The following is a 17,785-nucleotide window of genomic DNA, read 5'->3' as shown; positions in this document are numbered from 1 at the left end:
ATTTATTTATTTATTTATTTATTTATATTTGACTGATTTACAAACCTGAATTGAAATGGTGAGTGAAGTGGCACCAAAGTGTTTCTCTACCACGTTGCCAACCCTTTGTGCCATATGAAACAGATCAGCCACCTCCTCGGGACACAGGTCGCGGAAACGCTCCACCGGACGCAGCGGGCAAACAAGGACATCTGAAGGTTGGATTGTCAAGGTACAAACGCAAATCTGATTACCCAGAAAGAACAGTGTCTCACCCCCTGCCTGTAACCTGTTTCTGATCACCCCGATTTGGCTAAACTTCTGCTCTACTAAAACATAAGGCTAAACATAGTCAATCACACAATGCTTTGTTGATAAGTTTCCTGAAGCCCTTCAGGTATCAACCAAATGATTAAAATACAGTTCATATGCTAATATGAAGACATCTAAAGGAAAATAAAGTTTTCACAAACTCAAAGTTACCATTTTGAACTACACAGCTGTTGGTATTAACATCTTCGGAAGTTAGAGACATTTACTTTTGTGATTAAAAAAATGGGTGAAAAGCAACAGATTTGAAGGTGGATATGGGTGTGTGATCCGAGACAACAGTTTTACAGTGTTTTTCCACATACATAGTATGTATTTTTTAAAATCTTACTCTTACACCTCTAATTTTAGGTACCTAAATGTGAAAACCCGACACTATGCTGTTAAAAGCAGCTCACTTACTTATATATCACACTAATTACCATTCACGAGGAATGCTCACCTGTTATAAACATTATATATTTTTAGAAATATGGTAAGATACTTCAGACTTTTCGCTTTTAAGTGCTGTGTTCACAACACTGCAAATACACTGATTTTATTCTACCTTGGTAACAGCGCTTCATGAGTCGGTGAAATGAAGCTATAAAGTAAACAATGAAAGTACACAGACATTATGCACAGTCACCTGATCTGCTGTGTTCACAAAAATTAATAATTTCTATGACTCCTCACTTGAAAGTCAATTTTGTAATATTATTAATAGTGTCCAGAATTCTTAGCAGAGTTTCAGTTGTGTAAATTCAACAAGAAAGCATGTGGGACTTGCTTCTCATTTCAGTTCGCTGCAGATGGGATTTTTTTTTCTGACTTACAGTATTGTGTTTGCAGAATAAAGACCTTAAAATCACCTTTAATACCACTTGAACTTCCCTGACCAAAGGCTGTGAAAATTAACAAGTTCGGTATTTTTTCCTTATTAAAATGAGTGCTATTTTCAAAGGACTATTTGAAGAAAATTAAGCTCCATGCCATTGTGTTCCAGTAATATTTATTTTTACTGCACCTTGAAGCCTGCAGGTGTTCAGGAATATTCTCTATATTCCAGGAAATGTAACTAGGAGATGTTCTGTAGTTAACAGGTTCACACCAAGGTTACACTGACATGATTTAAGAAGCCTCAAGAACCTCATGAAACATTTGAAATAAAAAATGATTAAAACATGCAAAAGATGTTTTATTTCCATAAACAGAGAGACATGTTTACGTTCACCAAGCTTCTCATAGGAATCAAATTTATAATTCTGATAAAAGGAAAAAACAGATAATTTCTGGAAATAAAGAAGTAGGGGCAGATTCTGACAATTTTTCTGAATCCAGATGAGGACAGACAATATTGTAATGGATATTTGCTTAACTGGGAGCAGATTTTTCCAGCAAGCTCCCCAGCTTTGCTCCCAACAGAACAGGAGAAGAACAGAACAGAATCCCAGCTGCAGGCTTAATCTGCTTTGAAAATCTGGCCCTTGCTTGTCTGGTACAACAACAGCTATGCCACCACTATTTTCTCTTTTCCTCTTGTTGTAACTCACAGTATTAAAAATATTTTAAGGAAGGAGAAATATCTATTTAGCAAACAGGTACTTGGAAATAAACCATTCCTGAACGGGGAAAAAAAATCTGGTTTTGTGGGTTTTTAGCTCTAAAAGGCTGTGCCTCTTGGCAAGCTACTGGGCATAATAAAGCTCCTGTAATTTATTTGTGCCTTCCCAGCACACTGTACAAAGCACCTCCATAAAGGATGCTATTGGCTGAACTCAGGGCCCAAGGGATGAGCTGGAAACTTGCTTGGCAGACCTGATTTCCATACCAGGAATAAAGGAATAGAAAAACTAATTAATTTTACTCATAAAGAGGAAATCCACGTCAAGAGTAAAACAGGAAAAAGGACATTCGTTTAATCTGAGTTCATTTTTCAAAAGGAGAGAAGGGAAGCTTTTACCCTTAGGGCATCTGATACTTAAGTAGATAATTATCCTTCTTCTGCAGCACTGCTTTATTATCATGGGTCAACGAACCATTTATAAATGAAGAATTTCCCCTCACTTACCTCTAGCAAAACTGCTGCTTACATTAAGACAATTTCCTTTCCTCCTCCAGATTTTTTTTCCTACAGTTTCATTCCGTCTCAGACTTGTATACGCCTCACCAGCATTTGTTTGTTCTCTACCTAGCTCAGGGCCACAGCCACAAGTATGAAGTTTTGCATTAATCATAGTTTCTACAACCTTATATTAGCACTGTACTACTTGTCACTGTGATGCATTGCGAAAAACAAGTGCTAAATACTGCTTGCGAGAGCTTTCCTTACCACAGCACACAGGAGAGGGAGAGACGGCGGTGTGAGTGCTGCTGCTGACCAAGGCAGGATATCTGTTTCCCCTTCTTAATTCTGTCACTAATCTGTTCTGTCATTTCTGCAAGTTGTCTCTGTACCTCTCTCTCTCTCCTCTTCAACTCTTTATCTGCCTTATCTGCTCAGATAGCCCTTGCCAGTTGGTGCAATGGAGGTTTTCTTATTAAGCCGTGAGGCTTTCTGCTCATGTGGGGCCATGAGGTGTTCCTCCACTATCAGACGATGTGCCCATAAACCACATACTTCTCCAAAAAGGATTTTCACTTCCTCCTCATGTTACCAAGACTCATTTACAACTCAAACTAGATTTTAGCCATATTTCTGTCTTTGAATGTGATAAATAATTCAAAGGCACAATCACACACTGGAGCATCTTTACTGAACTTTGCATCATTTCAAAATAATTCTACAAAGAATAATGATAGAAATTCTGAATCAGAGCTAAATTAACATGAGAATGTAATTAGGACAACATTCAAGTTATATTTAACTATGAATATATAAAAAGGCAAATGTTAGAATGAATTCATGGATTTGAGGTCATTAAGAAAACAACCAGCCACTGCAACTTTAAATCATAGTTTTTAACTACACTTTTTAACACTTGGATAGCTTTTAACATTATGTCCTGGTTAGATTTTAATCTGGATAAATGTTCTATTCATCTCAAAAGTCCTCCTAAGTCTCAAATCAGATAAACTGTTCATTGCTTTCTGCAATTACCCACTGCAAACACTGCTGTGAACTACTGATGTGCTTCAGGTGACTGTGTATTAATGATGCGAGTGAAAGCAAGTCTGTACTTCTGTGTACGTGCGATCACTCCTTAGGCAGCAGTGCTACTGCCATCTGAGATGCCTCGGGGCACCCAGCTGCCACTCCAGAAGGGCAGGAGTCTGCCATATGCCCTGTGTCATATCTGCCAGCCAGGTGGGATGTCTGAGTCAGCTTAGGGTATCTGAAACAGCAGCAGGTGCCTGTGCTTGGGCAACAGCCCCCACCTTTACACAGGGGCTCAGCAGGACAAGGGACCTATTTTCTTGGCAGGCACACTGCAAGACTGAAGGCAGCATTCTGCCTTTGGAGAGTTTGAACTTTCTGTTTCCTTTCTCTAACCACCGTAATTAATAATTTCATGATTTCTTCATTCATTCTAAACCGCTACTGACTGATGAAGTTTCTATTTTTAAGCTTTGATGTGCACAGCTGTTATTTCCTTCAAACTCTCTGAGTCAGTCCACATCATTACAGTACGTGCCATTTAATATGTCAACTTCTCCATTCTAACGAGTGGAAAACCTTTACACCTAATTATAATTTGTGATTGGATATTCCTCTCTCCAGATCTTGCAAGAGTCTCAACAGCCTTACTTTCTTTTCCTAATACCTAAATATTCATACACAAATCAATATGCACACCCTCACACACACTAAAAGCTCTATTAATGATTTATTAAACAATTAGGAATGTCAGTATTTTTCCAAAGACTACCAGTAGACAGTAGGCTAAAATTCCAGCTATATTAGTGGCAGTGTAGAACCACAAAGTAGCAGTAAAACAACATTGGGTCAGACCCACTACCCTCAAACCACTAATCTCAAATGGAGCTGAAACCTACGGATGACCTATGATTTCAGCAAAATTACTTGTCCTTACATATTGGGCACAGCAGCCCACTCCCTGCATAACCTTGGGGAGGTTGTTTAATGCACCAAAGTCTGTAAACCTCCTCCATAACTCAAATTAATGGCCTTTCTCCCAGTGTCGGTATAATTAAGACTGCAACCTGTAAGGAAAAGTTTGGACTCATGGTCAAGCAAGCACCGTTCACGAAGTTTCTACACACCAGCAGAGCCAGGATACTGAAAGATGCCAGCTCTGAGCACTCAAAGTCAAGGCTGCGCACATTTCTGTAAAACCCTTTCATGATTTCATTGACTTTTTAGACCATAGTAACTGGAGCCCTTTGAGACTGGCATTCAGAACGACGCACTGTAATGGGTACCCAGGCACTGCCAAAGCTGCACTCAGTTTTGCCAAGCACAAGTACAAACTCCCCGTGCACATCTATGCATCTAAGGATATGCTTACATAAAAGATGATGGGTCACTAATGAAAAGTGATCATTTGTTAAGTGCATAATGACTTTAAGTTGATCGCACAGGAGGCTTCAGCTTCTACAAGAGATGCAAAACATATGGCCAACATCTGCATGCTGACCACTTCAAATGCAATTTTCCTTTTGCTAATACACAGGCTGGAGGCCAAAATTCAAAGGCACAGTAGTCACTTCCAGTGGCTTGGTCTGAATTCTAGCTTTGAAGCCCAAATTATTGCAGTTCTGTATCTAAGGTCTAGTTCTGACTCCATGTTCCCTTTAGTGGGATTCTGATCAGCCCATAAGGCACCTATGATAAATTTTCATACACAACTATTTGGGTACACACATTCTGTAATTCTGATATCTTGGAAAAATGGCTTTTTTCCTTGGGGGTCAAAAAAAGAAAGAAAGAGAGAAACAAATAAAACAACAGCAACAACAGCAAAAATTCCTTTTGTATGACAAGCTTTAAAACTAAACACAGCTTTTTCCTTGTTAAGTCCACTATTTTGCTATATAAAAACATATTTTCCATTTTAACTTTTATTTCTGAATTTGAACTTCATACAGAACAATTCAAACAATTCAAAGCTTTATAAAGGAAAAAAATTAAAGGCTCTGCAGCTACTGACATTCTAACAATAGGAGTAAAGTTCTTTTTTTCCTTTTTTTTTTTTTTCTGTTTTATAAGAACCAGTTAAAACATTAAAATTGACAGGTTTTCTTAATATGTTAAGGCTTTAAAAGAACAAAACACATAGGGAAAAAGGCAGAATATCTAAAGTGAAAGGGTAATTGTGTCTTTATGAAGCACTGGGTTTGACCGGTATTGTTTGTTTTCTAAACCATTTGTTACAAAAGGTTTTAACTCAGTAAAATGACATATTTACAGCATAGTCAGGAATCCATCATTGGCATTGGGATGGAAATACTATTCCTGTTCCAGAAACTTTAAAAAGGATTAAAAAAAAAAAAAAAAAGAAAAGAAAAGAAACACAAAAAATCTTCCCTTTACACAAGACTCAAAGATCTCAAATATGTATATATATTTTAAAGTTGAAAGTAGGAAAAATATTCAAGTTAACTTGAATATTTTGAAAATTAAGAACATTTCAAAAAGTTTCAAACTCTTGAAATACCTATTCTAGCATTCAAAAAAAATGTTGACATAAAAGACAGTTCACAGTTAATAAGAAAACAATTTGTCATTAATAATTTAAGTTTGGGAAACTCATCAAAACTTATCCTGTCATTAATATTTTGGTTTTGACTAAACTGTTTGCACTAAAAAAATAAAAAAAATAAAAAAAAAAAAAAGAGAGAGAGAGAGAAGAAAAACAGAAAGAACAAAAAAAGATCCCAAACTATGGTGCCTATGGAGACTTAATACTGCTTCATGTACTTCATAAGCTTGTGTGAACACTGTGAAAGCACAGCAGCCTCTCCCTCCCAGCTGAATTCACCCCCCTCATTTATGGAGCAACTGTCAGCAAAAGCTCCTGTCTTGGAGACAAGGGCTTTGGCCACTTCAGGATTAATGCAGGCAGTAGCACCATGGATATTGCTACCATCTCTTCCTAACAGGAGGAAGCATTTGGGAGTGGTGTCCTTTGAGCGTGAGGCTGCTCAGTAGCCAGTCCAGCCCTGAGCGGGGTGGGAAGATGAGGCCTTGGTGTGGCTGCTGGGAGCTCTGAAGCCAGAAGTACCAGCTGGAGATGACTGCAACAAATGATTATTTATAACGATCTCATGCATCTGTATGAAATACCCCTTCTGCGCATCCATCAGATAGCTGATGGGAATGTAGTAATAATGCGCTGTGGGGAGCTGGGTGAGGGATTATTCTTTTCTTATACTCTGTTTTACATGAATTTGCATCAAGTGCCCCAAGCACAGAGAATCAGTCAGACAAAGCTTCAGGTATTAAAACTCACCACAATGTTGTCCCCAGACAGGCAGGGATATTGAATTCATCATTGCATCTAAGCACAAGTTTTCTTTGTTGAAAAACTCTAATTGCTAACAGAAAGAAGTCCCATAGCTCAGAAAAAGAAATAATAATAATAATTAATAATAATTAAAAAAAAAAAAAACAAAAAAAACAGGAAAATGCACGACTAATAAAATTAATATAGTTGAAAAACAACCGCTAGTCATTTATCTTTCTTCTGCCCTGCCCTTGAACAATTCTCCACATTTTGAAGGCTACAGGAGCAATTTCTCTCTGAGAAGAAAACAGTACTGGTTCCACAGACCACGATAGGAGGAGGAGTGATGAAGAAAGTGAAGACAACTGGAACAGCACGTGCATGTACACCTACACTTACACACATGCACAAGCTGTATCAAACAGGCATCCAGAAAGCCCTTAAAATGAATCAAATACACATAATAATCCTGCATTAGAACAACAATAGGTCAAAGCATCACTTCAGTCCCCACTTCATCCATTGAATTAGGATGTATGAAAGACCACAGCAATGCAAGAACCAACACCCTTCCCCAGGGATAAATCTTGCTCAGCAGAACAGCGTGACTCACTTTTGGAAGGAAATCTGTAGAGGCTATTTGGATTAAAATTGAACATTTCATAGTAGGAAAAGTTGAAGGAACACTTTAGCAGGTTTTATATGTAGAACTGGATTTAAATATATTTAAGAAAGCTGTTCTGGTTATGGTACATCATAGAACTTGCTAGTTTGGGAGCAAACATGGCTGTGAACAATAAAGATGATTAAGAACAAATAAAAAAAGCAATAAAATTACAATAAAAACTCAAAAATTGTTTCAATCTATTAAAACCACACACAATGCATTTTTCTGATCTTGCTATGCCACTTCATAACATTAATAAGAAAAAGTCATTAAGATAAGACAAATTATCTAAACATAGCTGATCTTGATAAGGCAGCTCAGTACGCATTTACATTAATACAGAAGACCAGATTTAAGCAGTAAAACAGAGATTTAGCGGTTCCAGTGGAACCAAAAGCAATCAGTGTAAATCTTTGACACGGATCTCTGTGCACTATGATAAGAGCACTGTTTTAAGACCACACTGCAGCTTTTATGGATATATATATATTTTTCAACTTGGCCTCATCTTCTCACCACAATGAAACTATTTGAAATAATTCATGTCAATGAAAGGTGCGCTAGTTCCAAGAAATTAACAATAAATATTATGTTAGTTTTTCTGTAGAAAGAAGTCAGTATATCTCATTTCAATACAGATGGCTTATAGACCAAATCATGCCAGATAGCACACCAAAGTATAAAGGACTGCTACTCAAAGTACAGTGACTCCACGAGACAGAGGGCCGCAGCAGGGAAATGTGAGATTCAGAACTGTTAACTTTTCATTTTAAACAAGCCTTTCGTTTATTTGATATTCCCTTTAAATGCCTTTAGGGTATGTCAAGTAGGTCACTAAGAGCTCAGTTCTTCATAGTGAGTGGTATCTTACTGTAGGATTCCTCCTTTTCTGCTAGTGACTGACCTCAAGGGCAGCCTCGGGCAATAGCAGGTGCCTAAGTGGAACCACAGTGAGAACAGTCGTAGGAGAGTTTGTGGCTCAGAAACATGCTTCCAATCCAAGTTTCACTTGGTGGAAATTTACTGCAGCCCCAAACTTAGATTTGTACTGGGAATGACAACCACATTCTAAAATAACATGAAATATTTGATCTTTGAAAGCCCCAAAGCAATAACCAATAGCCAAATTAGAAAAGTAGAAGCCAATAGGAAGCCACTTCATGTGCAACTGCTATCATGCTCTGAGAAGATCCTGTAATGATACTGTTGTACAAGCCATTGCAGCTAATGGCTACATCTATGTTACTCTTGACTGATATACCCTATTTCTAAATAAATGACAAAAGCACTTGTAGTTACACAAAGCCATCTATGCATGTCTATCAGTTATAAATGTACAAGACCACTGCAAAAACATCCATACCTGAAGCTGAAAGCAGAAACCAAACAAAACATGGGTTACAATGCTTGAAGAGTGTTTTTTTGTTTGTTTGTTTGTTTGTTTTTGGCACAATCATCAGAGCAGTGGCATTTACCAGAAAAACTGATATGCTCCCGCAAAGCAGCTCAGCATCTACAAGTCTTGTCCAAATGACCTGCATCACAAGAAAACTGCACTAAATTCAGTTTATCAAACTTCACCCTGCTGGAATGGCAACATGTAATTGCGAAGCCTCGTTTCAAATGGGGAAGTCAGCTCATCATTCAACCTCTCCACCTGAAAATAAGAAAGAACTTGCAAAAAATGTTTCAGAATTGAGTCTTAATTAAAGTTGTGGCACTGTCATATTCAAAAAATAAATAAATAATGTGACCACTGTGAAGTTACATTCTAGAACTCATGATTCAAGAACTGTAATAATAATTACTAAGTATTAGTTACGACAGTTATTTTCTTGGAAGTTGGATGCCGTATTCCAAACATAAAGTTTTAATGGATACAAGCTTTGACTTGATAGAAATACAACACAGATGTTCTGGGAATTAAGGTTCTGTAAAAACTGTAAGCATTACTGAGACTGTTCTCTGTGGGACATGAAAATATGTTCTCTTTTTCCAATCTGGGCTTCTGTGGTTCAAGACAGCAATAAAATAAATGGTGAATATTTGGTGAATCTGTCTGGGATTTATCTTGCCTAATTTTGAAGATAAATTTGTATAACCTATAAAGCAAAACACTGTATTTGGACCTGTGAAAAGACAGTGCTTTGTGGCAAATTTATACTCCAGAATTAAGTTACCTTAAGCAAGGCTGTTTTGGATCTGCTGCTGGAGAAACTGGTTACGGAGCCACTTTGATTACCAATCAATGGCAAATGATCAAGAGCTTTACACATACTCTTTACAACTCTGCATTAAGTCTGTGCTGAATAGCACATAGAAAGACGTGCTTCTGGTAGCACACGCCAGACAACGGTACCTTCATTTCACAACCAGTGAAGCATCAGCTGGAGGAATGCGGTACAAGACCAATTACCAGAGTACCACAGGGGACAAAGAATGGGCTTGGATAATCAAGGTTTCAAATAATGAAGGTAATTTTGAATGTAATTGGTAGATAATGAGGAACATGAATAACAGGGAGTTTTGGAAAACTGAATTTGGATAATTCTGACTGTCTTACAGTAAACATATTCCTCAAAGAATATTTGTAATATATGCTGGGATTTTCAAAGTTTCAAATGGAGTAAGACAACTGATTCCCATTAATTTCTCAGAAGTGGTTTGCTACCCAGTCCTGTTATGGCATTCAGAAAGCTGCTCCAATTAAGTCAATGGAGAGTTGTGCTTGTCTTAGACTGGAAGCTCTCAAAGCACATTTTATGAGCTCACTTATTGATATTGTTACTAGAACGACAGGATGGGCTATTCTGTTCCAGGTAATTACATGAGATTAGAATGATCCTAAATTACAAAGGAGAAAAACAAACTCTCCTAGAACAAACAAACAAAGAAGCTCTCTACACCCCTTGCAGGAATGTCGTAGCCCTCCTTAAGAACATCAGCACCTGCTGAAGCAGTCTGAAAATTGAGAACTTTCTGTCTGCCTTACAAAAGAGCTATTTAGCACACTAGCAAGTCAGAAAGGCAAACCACGGTACCTTTGCCCTGCAAGATCATTGTTCATCATTGCTGCTGCACATAAAAATAACCGTGCCACTGCATTTCCATCAGTTCCTTTGAATGTTAAAAATTACATAGGTCTTGATAAAGAACATAGACGAGCACCTTTATTGCATAGGTTAACATGCAGCTGAAGTGGGAATGTAGCAGAGAAATGACTTTGCAAGTGGAAGAGTCTATTATTGTTTTGCAAATGTTACTTCTTTGCAGCTTAGTAGGATCTACTGAAAACAGTATTTTTGTCATCCCAAGGATTTTCACATTATAACCCACTGAAGCACAGGAGCATGTACGCACTCTTCTCTGCTGTCAGGAGACAGAAGGTCACCCTTAGAAACGTTAATAGGTGGGGAACATTGAAATGGTAAGCAAGGAAAATGTAACTATGGGCTGACGGAGATATTTCAAAACAAAGAATATAAAAATAGCCCCTTCTGCAGTTTATATAGCTGGGTTACGGATATACCTGATTACAACTAGCAAAGCAAAGCAGGGACTCAGCCTTCACTCCACTGCAGGAGAGGAAAAGGTGAGGTGAAAATACTAAAGACCCTATGTAGTGTTTAAGCAGAGACTTAGAGGCAGTGCAACATGAAAAGATATTATTTTAAGCCACAAATCCTTAGCTACTTAATTTTGACAATTTATTTCGTATCTACTTGATATGAACACAAAAAGCTTGATATCTACAAAAGTGTTCATAGAAAGTGCATTTGTCAGGGCAAAACACTCCCAAAGATACATTTTCCTTCACCTGCCAGGGGAGTCAGTTTTGGATAAGTCATACATTAAAGCTGAGAAAATGTAAAACAGATGTAGAGAGTGTCTTCAACACAGAGCTACCCACACAAAGCATTCCTTTTAAATACAAAATAAAACTTGAGCAGAGATGGTAAAACACCTGCTGATGAAAGCTATAAAAGGAGAGGAAATCAGAACGTACGTTTCCCCCTTGATTTTCACTTGCATAATAAGCCCTCTTGGATAAGGACAACATGGCTCTGCGTCATGATTGCCTCGGTAGATGTTTTTCTAATACTATTATTGTCATTAATGCTCATTGTTCCCAGCTCTGCGCATCATAGCTAGGCATTTCAGCATGCACAATACATAAATTCATGCTCTCATCCAGGACTCCTGCAATATTCAAGAACATGAGAACGAAGAAGACAAACTAGCAGTTTAACTCTGAATAACCTTATTTTGTGTGAGTGTCATCTGAAACCATTACTTTAATGTGATTATCTGTTTTTATTATTTCCTTTCTGTGGACTTGGAATAAAGACACAACTGAGACTCTTTCAGACACGGTCATTGGCATCATTATGGTCTTTCCACTGTCATCAACAGAGATCTGATCTGTAAATCAAGTTAGACTGTAAGGGCTACCGAAGAGCAAGCTCTCTTTATCATGTCATTACATACCAAAGCTACCAATTCCTCTGGCTCACTCAGAAAAACAGACTGTTTTAGTTCCTTTACATAACCAGAGGAGTTCTTAATGCACAGATTATTGACTTAGTGGGGTTTTATCATTTCCCAGAGTACCAGGGGATTCCTTAATCCAGGACTTCTTTACATGATCTATTTTCATGGCTCTTTTTATTGTCACAGTCTGTCATTATAATGATTTGCAAATCCAGAACCAGAGTATGCTCAGCTCAAGGAAGAGTGGGGGAGAAGGCATGCCCTTCTTGTCTGCCCTCTCATACTCCACAAGCATTGAACACCATCAGACACAGCATGACAAAATCCCTGCAGGACTCAGTGCAGCAGGGAATTGCACGGTACAAGGTTGGCTTTCTGTCCACAGGAGCATTTCCACATCAGCCCGTGAGCTCCACAAAAGCATCAGGACAGCGTTCTTCCTTTGCTGCTCTCCGCAGAGCTCAGCTGGGTGACGAGGTGCCAAATGTGCTCACCTTCTCAAGGGCACTGCCATGACACCAGTGCACTGCAAAAAGAGGAGGCTCAATCAGCAAATATAGGTTTCAAAATGATCAGATGCTTTGTTGACACTACTGAAAGTACTCAGAGATGTTCATTCCCAATAGAGGGTAAATGCAAGCACCTGTCTGTTGCCCTTACACCTTTACATCTCACCTCATCCTCATTAACAGACATTTCCCTTGCCAGTGTTGGAACCACTGTAGGAATCTGCAAGACCGCTGTGAACTTCAGATTAATCACAAGCCTAAAAGTATCACTGGAACAAGGCCTGTTAACACTTCACAGCATGCCTTCATACCCCTCCAAGACTTGGGCTACAATCTCTGGTTTGGACCTCTCAATGTTCCCATAATATGAGTTGATCACAACAGTATGTCACTAGCATATGTTGCTAGCAGACAGTTCCTTGGAGTGAAGAAAAAATATCTTAAATCTGACATGGTATCAATGTTTAAAATAAAAATAAAAAAGGAAGGAAATGATGTAAACAAACACAAAACAGCAAAGAAAGGTGACTACTCCAGACTCATCCTGGGTGTGAAGGAGAAAACTGGTGCTGAACTGCAAACTTTGTTTCAGCAAATAAATTTCCAAGTCTCTGTGTTTCTTCCCTAAATTAGAAGCACATAGCACTTCTTGGGGGGTTATGATCACCATCAAAGTGGTCTTGCTGAGAAAAGTGGATGTCAGTTTCTCTTTCCAAAGGTCACAAAGTAGATATTCCATATCTAGGGGCTTAAAGAGCAGGAACATTTGGTACTCCTCCACATGAAAGTATCTCCACTGTCATTTGTTCAGCTTCCTCTTGTTAAGCTGCTGGATGTGAATCACCCAGTGACCTCCCCACATCAGTGATGGCTGTGTATACTGGTACAAAACTGTCTTACAAAAGTGATGCACATGCTGGTTGTTCTGGAAATTAAACACATGATCGCTACAGAGCTCACTTGAATTTGCCTGTCATTCACATGCAACCCTATGCTGATACTTACCACTGGTGTGAAAAACACTTGCAAATCATTTTTCCTGGGCTTTGCACGACTCTCCTAAGCTTCTCATCAGGCCAGGCAGACATTGGTAACACAGTCATTCCTGGATGTCACTGACACAGAGTGGAAGCCACAAGAGATGCCTAAGCAGAAGCAAACAAACTAACAGCACTGTTGCTAAGAAAGGGAGGAAACACTGCTTTTTGGTTGTTTATAGAAACTTCAAAGTTCTCCTCAGTTATAAATGATTCTGAGCTACCAGTCGGCCTAAGGATGGCTGTGCTTTTGAAGGTGAAAGCTTGAAGATCAGACCATGGGTGATAAAAAGAATGTTGGTTCCACTACAGACAAAGTCGATTGCAGAGGAGATAAAATGGTGTCCAAGAATACGATAGATCAGGCTGAGATGTTTTTTTGCCATGCAACTAGTCACCAAGAGATAAAAGTGCTTCCATAGGATAGATTTGCAGTAAGAGTAAATTAAGCTCTTTTAAGCCAGATTTTCCATAAGAAAGAGAAAGATAAAATAAGATTTCCATTTTACTATAACTTTCTTAAAACATTTGGTTAGAATGGAAAGTTACTAAATAAAAAACAAACAAACAAACAAAAACAACTTTTAAATAGAATTAAAAAAAAAATCTTAAGCCAATAGTGAACAATTAAAGAAAAAAAAGTCTTGCAGTCATGATGCCAGACCCAATTATATCTGTACTACTTACTCGTAAGTGCAGGATAAGCAAAATTATCAAAGGAGAAAAGAAGCCAAAAATTATAACAGGGAAGTGGAATCGTTCTGTAGCAAAACACACTCAGGATGTTCTCAAAAGAGGAACCAAAAGGCAATTTAATGTTGTTTCAATCTCTTCTCTTCCAGAAGAAGCTCATCAGACTGAGTATGAAAACAAAGAACTGGCTCATAAAACTTTCAGACAAACTATATTTAGAAAGCATTAAAAAAATAAAATAAAATAAGAATCAGACATTTCCTGGAAGAAAGTGATTTGTATGCAAATATACCCCAACATTTGTCACCAAATCTAAAGGATTTTGAAGTGAGAGAAGTTTTTTGAATATAAAGTTTATCACTGCTTTGATGAAATGAGATGCCAGCTGTGAGGCTGCTGCTGTCTCCTTTAATACCAATTAAAAGGATGGAAGATGGAGCTGTAGCCCACGCTCATAGGAAGAGAGCTGACACCACACATGTAGAACAACTTTGACACCTAAACCTCCAGTGGTAGCAGCTAAGACATCCAGAGGCCTAAATTTAAAAGTAAAACACTAGACTTACCGGCAACCTTTATGACCTAACGTATTACAAAATGCATGAAACACTCACGTATTACTTAGAATAATTTAATGGTTTACAATGAGAGGAATGGGGAGCCATTCTGCTGCTGAGAGAGAATGGTCAAACTTGTGCCATTTTACATGTTTTAACCTTATCTTATTTTTTTCAAGAGTGTATTTGTCCTTGAGCATCTTGGCCAGTTTCACCTGAACCTTCTAGACAGCAAGGATCAGGCAGAAAAGCATCACCAGAAATTTCACACCCAGCAGCCATGCCCCTCTCCCCAGGCCTCATGCAAGGGATGCAGCACACTTTAAAGGTCAACAGGAGAAGACAGAGCCCAAAGGCATGGGACCCACTTAGAGGATGCCTTGTCAGCAGCTCTGCTTTTCACAGATCTTAGATTTGGAAACATTCAATAAACCCTCTGCTCCTTTTAATTACACACTCCACATTTTTATCTGCACGTACAGAAATCCTGAAATAATGAAATCCTGTAAGCAGGACCCTCCTCCTCTCCCAATGATTTTGACCTCAAAAAGTACTGGAAAATGCAAAAGATTTCCTCAGACTTTGAAAGCTATCTACACTTTTAGATGCTATCACCATTGCTCTGCAATAGTCAATTGCTAATTGATTTTCTTTAAACTTGTGTAAGCTATAGATATATAGATGTGTACGTGCATTGAAACTCAACGTGTACTTCTTTGTTCAGAACCCAGATATCAAAACATCTACAATCTCCCAAATGTACTCTAGGACAACATACAGGACAAAAGTAAATCAGCTTTAATAAAGCAGGAGAGATTACTGGAGAAGAGAACATCTCTTTAAAATACTATTTTTAAAATTATTTTCCTACCTTAATTCCCATGGCCACACAATCGTGCTTTAGGGATGACATTTCCAAGACTGCCACTGATCTATCAAAAAAATTGCCAATAACAGGAGACCCCTGACTTGGAGGTTTAACTTGCAAGTCTGTACATACACACCTGCTTCCCCAGTTTGCATGCTTTAAATATTTTCCAGAAACATGAGTCCCAACAGGTGAAGGCTAAGTTCATTAAATGCTGTTTTGAATACATCAGAGAACAAAATGTTTCCACAATGGCAAGCATAATGCAGAAGAATAAATCTGTACATAATGGCAAGTAAAACCTTGTGGGAGCAGATGTCAGGAAAAGAGTTTTACCTTGATTCATTTTCCTCAAGGAGAAGGCTCTCCAAGTGTTTTTCCAAAACACAGTTTAACATGAATGGGCAAGATGCTGGGCCGGGCAGCTGGGGCATTTACAGCCCCCTTTTCTCACAGCACATTTGGATCGCTCTCCTTGTCTTGGGCACATGCAGGGAAAACACCAAGCACAGCTGGCATGCTGCTGGTGCACAGAGGCCATACCCAGCAAGCAGAGGCACGGGTGGCCAGTGGTGCCCATCAGCTCTGCAACAGGCAGGAGGAAGCAGTGAGGAGGGGATGCTGCCCTCACCTCGTGGGTTATGCCACACAGGTGCCCAAGTGCATCCTCCCAGTGCTCAGGAAGCATCCTACAGCACAAGCCCTGATGTGGGGAAAACTCAGCTAAATATAATGAATATACTGTGTTACATATCTTTAATGAAAGAAGTAGATACTTGCATGGATCAAGCCCCTCTACAGCTGCCAAACAGGATTTGAAACTCAGTTTCTTTGCCATAGGGCACACAAATCTTCAGCAACACCTGAGAGACCCCGACTGATGGCAGGAGAGGTACACCACTGTCGTTTGCTTTGCAAATGAACCCATGCAAAGCAGAAATGGTGTTGGTACCTCACCTTTATAAAATAGTTTTATAATTCAGAAACACTAACCCTCGAGATAAAAAAAAAAAAGTTCTCCAGAAAGTAAGATGCCAAAAGTAAGGTGCAAACTTTTTCTTTAGCTAAAAGGATGCCTAAAAGAAAACAGCAAAAAGTAGAGAACAATGGACCCTGGATTCCATCCATCCCAGCTCCATATAATCCCTAGACTGTATGCAATATGGAATAGGCTATTATTTCATATTTTTGCCTTACATAATTCAGTGCAGCACTGGATGTTGCAAAACCTTTTAACCCCTGCATTTTCTCATTCTTAATTCTCCCCCCCCCAAAAAAAAAAAAAAAATAAATAAAAATATGGTGACTTTTCTCTAAGGAAGTAGGGTATACAAGGTCTACAAGATAATAAACTGAGTAGCATTTCATCCTCACATAATAAAAATTCATAAAGATTTTTTTTTTTTAAGGAAACCAGGAGAAATCCAGAGCAGAAGAAAATCATTAGTGCTACGCTTTCGACAGAGGGCAACAGAGATAGCCTCCTTGGAGCACAGTCCCTCACTCAAAAGGAAAATGAAGGGTATCTATTGCATCTTTTACAAGCGCAGTTTGGAAGCCACAGAAAAGCAGTTGTAACACCACGTCAGGCAATGTAAATATGCAGGTAGGTGTCCAATTACTTCAGCTTTAAAGATTGGTGCAGCCTGTGCACATAGGTTTTGATACGTACGCTTGATGTATTTACCTTTGAAATCTGGCGCTGTTGGTGACTGTTGTTGTTCAACCAAAGTGTACGTATGCAAAAGCTAGATCATTTTCATCACGCTGTGCAGGGTATAGCTGCGCCTTTCAGACTAAATATCTATACTGCTGAAGAAAATGCCCTTTTTCTTTTGAAGTAGAAGAGTACAAACCTCAAAGGTTCATTTCTTTGCAATGACTAAGGCTCTAATGAGCATAAGCTAACCAACACACTATTACAGCAACACCAGCTCCAGAGTTAAATGCAAATATATCTAAGGCAGAGCTTTGTCAATACATCTCACAGCACAAATCCACACGGCAGAGAATAAAGTTGGTATAAACTATGTTTTCATATATTACTTCGTATTGAAAGAAATATTGGTGACCTTATCCAGCATGACTGTTATAATAGTAATAAAACTGAATCTTGGAAGATTACACTTCTGGTCAAAGTAGTAAAATGTGACCTTATTCTATTCATCACTGGCATTTATTATATTAATTCAGACACAAAAACTGCATTAAAATGATGTTAAGTGTCTGGCTTTCAAGCACAACAGATAAGAAATTTGATCTGCAAGT

General features: G+C 38.5%; 1 protein-coding gene across 6 annotated transcripts in view; it reads right to left on the bottom strand.

The window, feature by feature from the left end:
* FHIT (fragile histidine triad diadenosine triphosphatase) overlaps positions 1-17,785 on the bottom strand; it is a 565,148-nt gene that overhangs the window by 138,619 nt on the left and 408,744 nt on the right. For all 6 annotated transcript variants that reach the window (XR_014696330.1, XM_084530544.1, XM_084530543.1 and 3 more), the window contains exon 4: positions 46-191. Coding sequence is in view for 5 of the 6 variants with exons in the window: in XM_084530544.1 (XP_084386670.1) it covers positions 46-191 (146 nt within the window). In the remaining variant the exon portion in view is untranslated. The remainder of the gene's footprint in view (positions 1-45; positions 192-17,785) is intronic.

Source organism: Aythya ferina (genome assembly GCF_964211825.1).
Source record: "Aythya ferina genome assembly, chromosome: 10".
NCBI lineage: Eukaryota > Metazoa > Chordata > Aves > Anseriformes > Anatidae > Aythya > Aythya ferina.
Note: the sequence above shows the minus strand (reverse complement) of the source record. Positions and strands in the feature narration are given on the sequence as shown.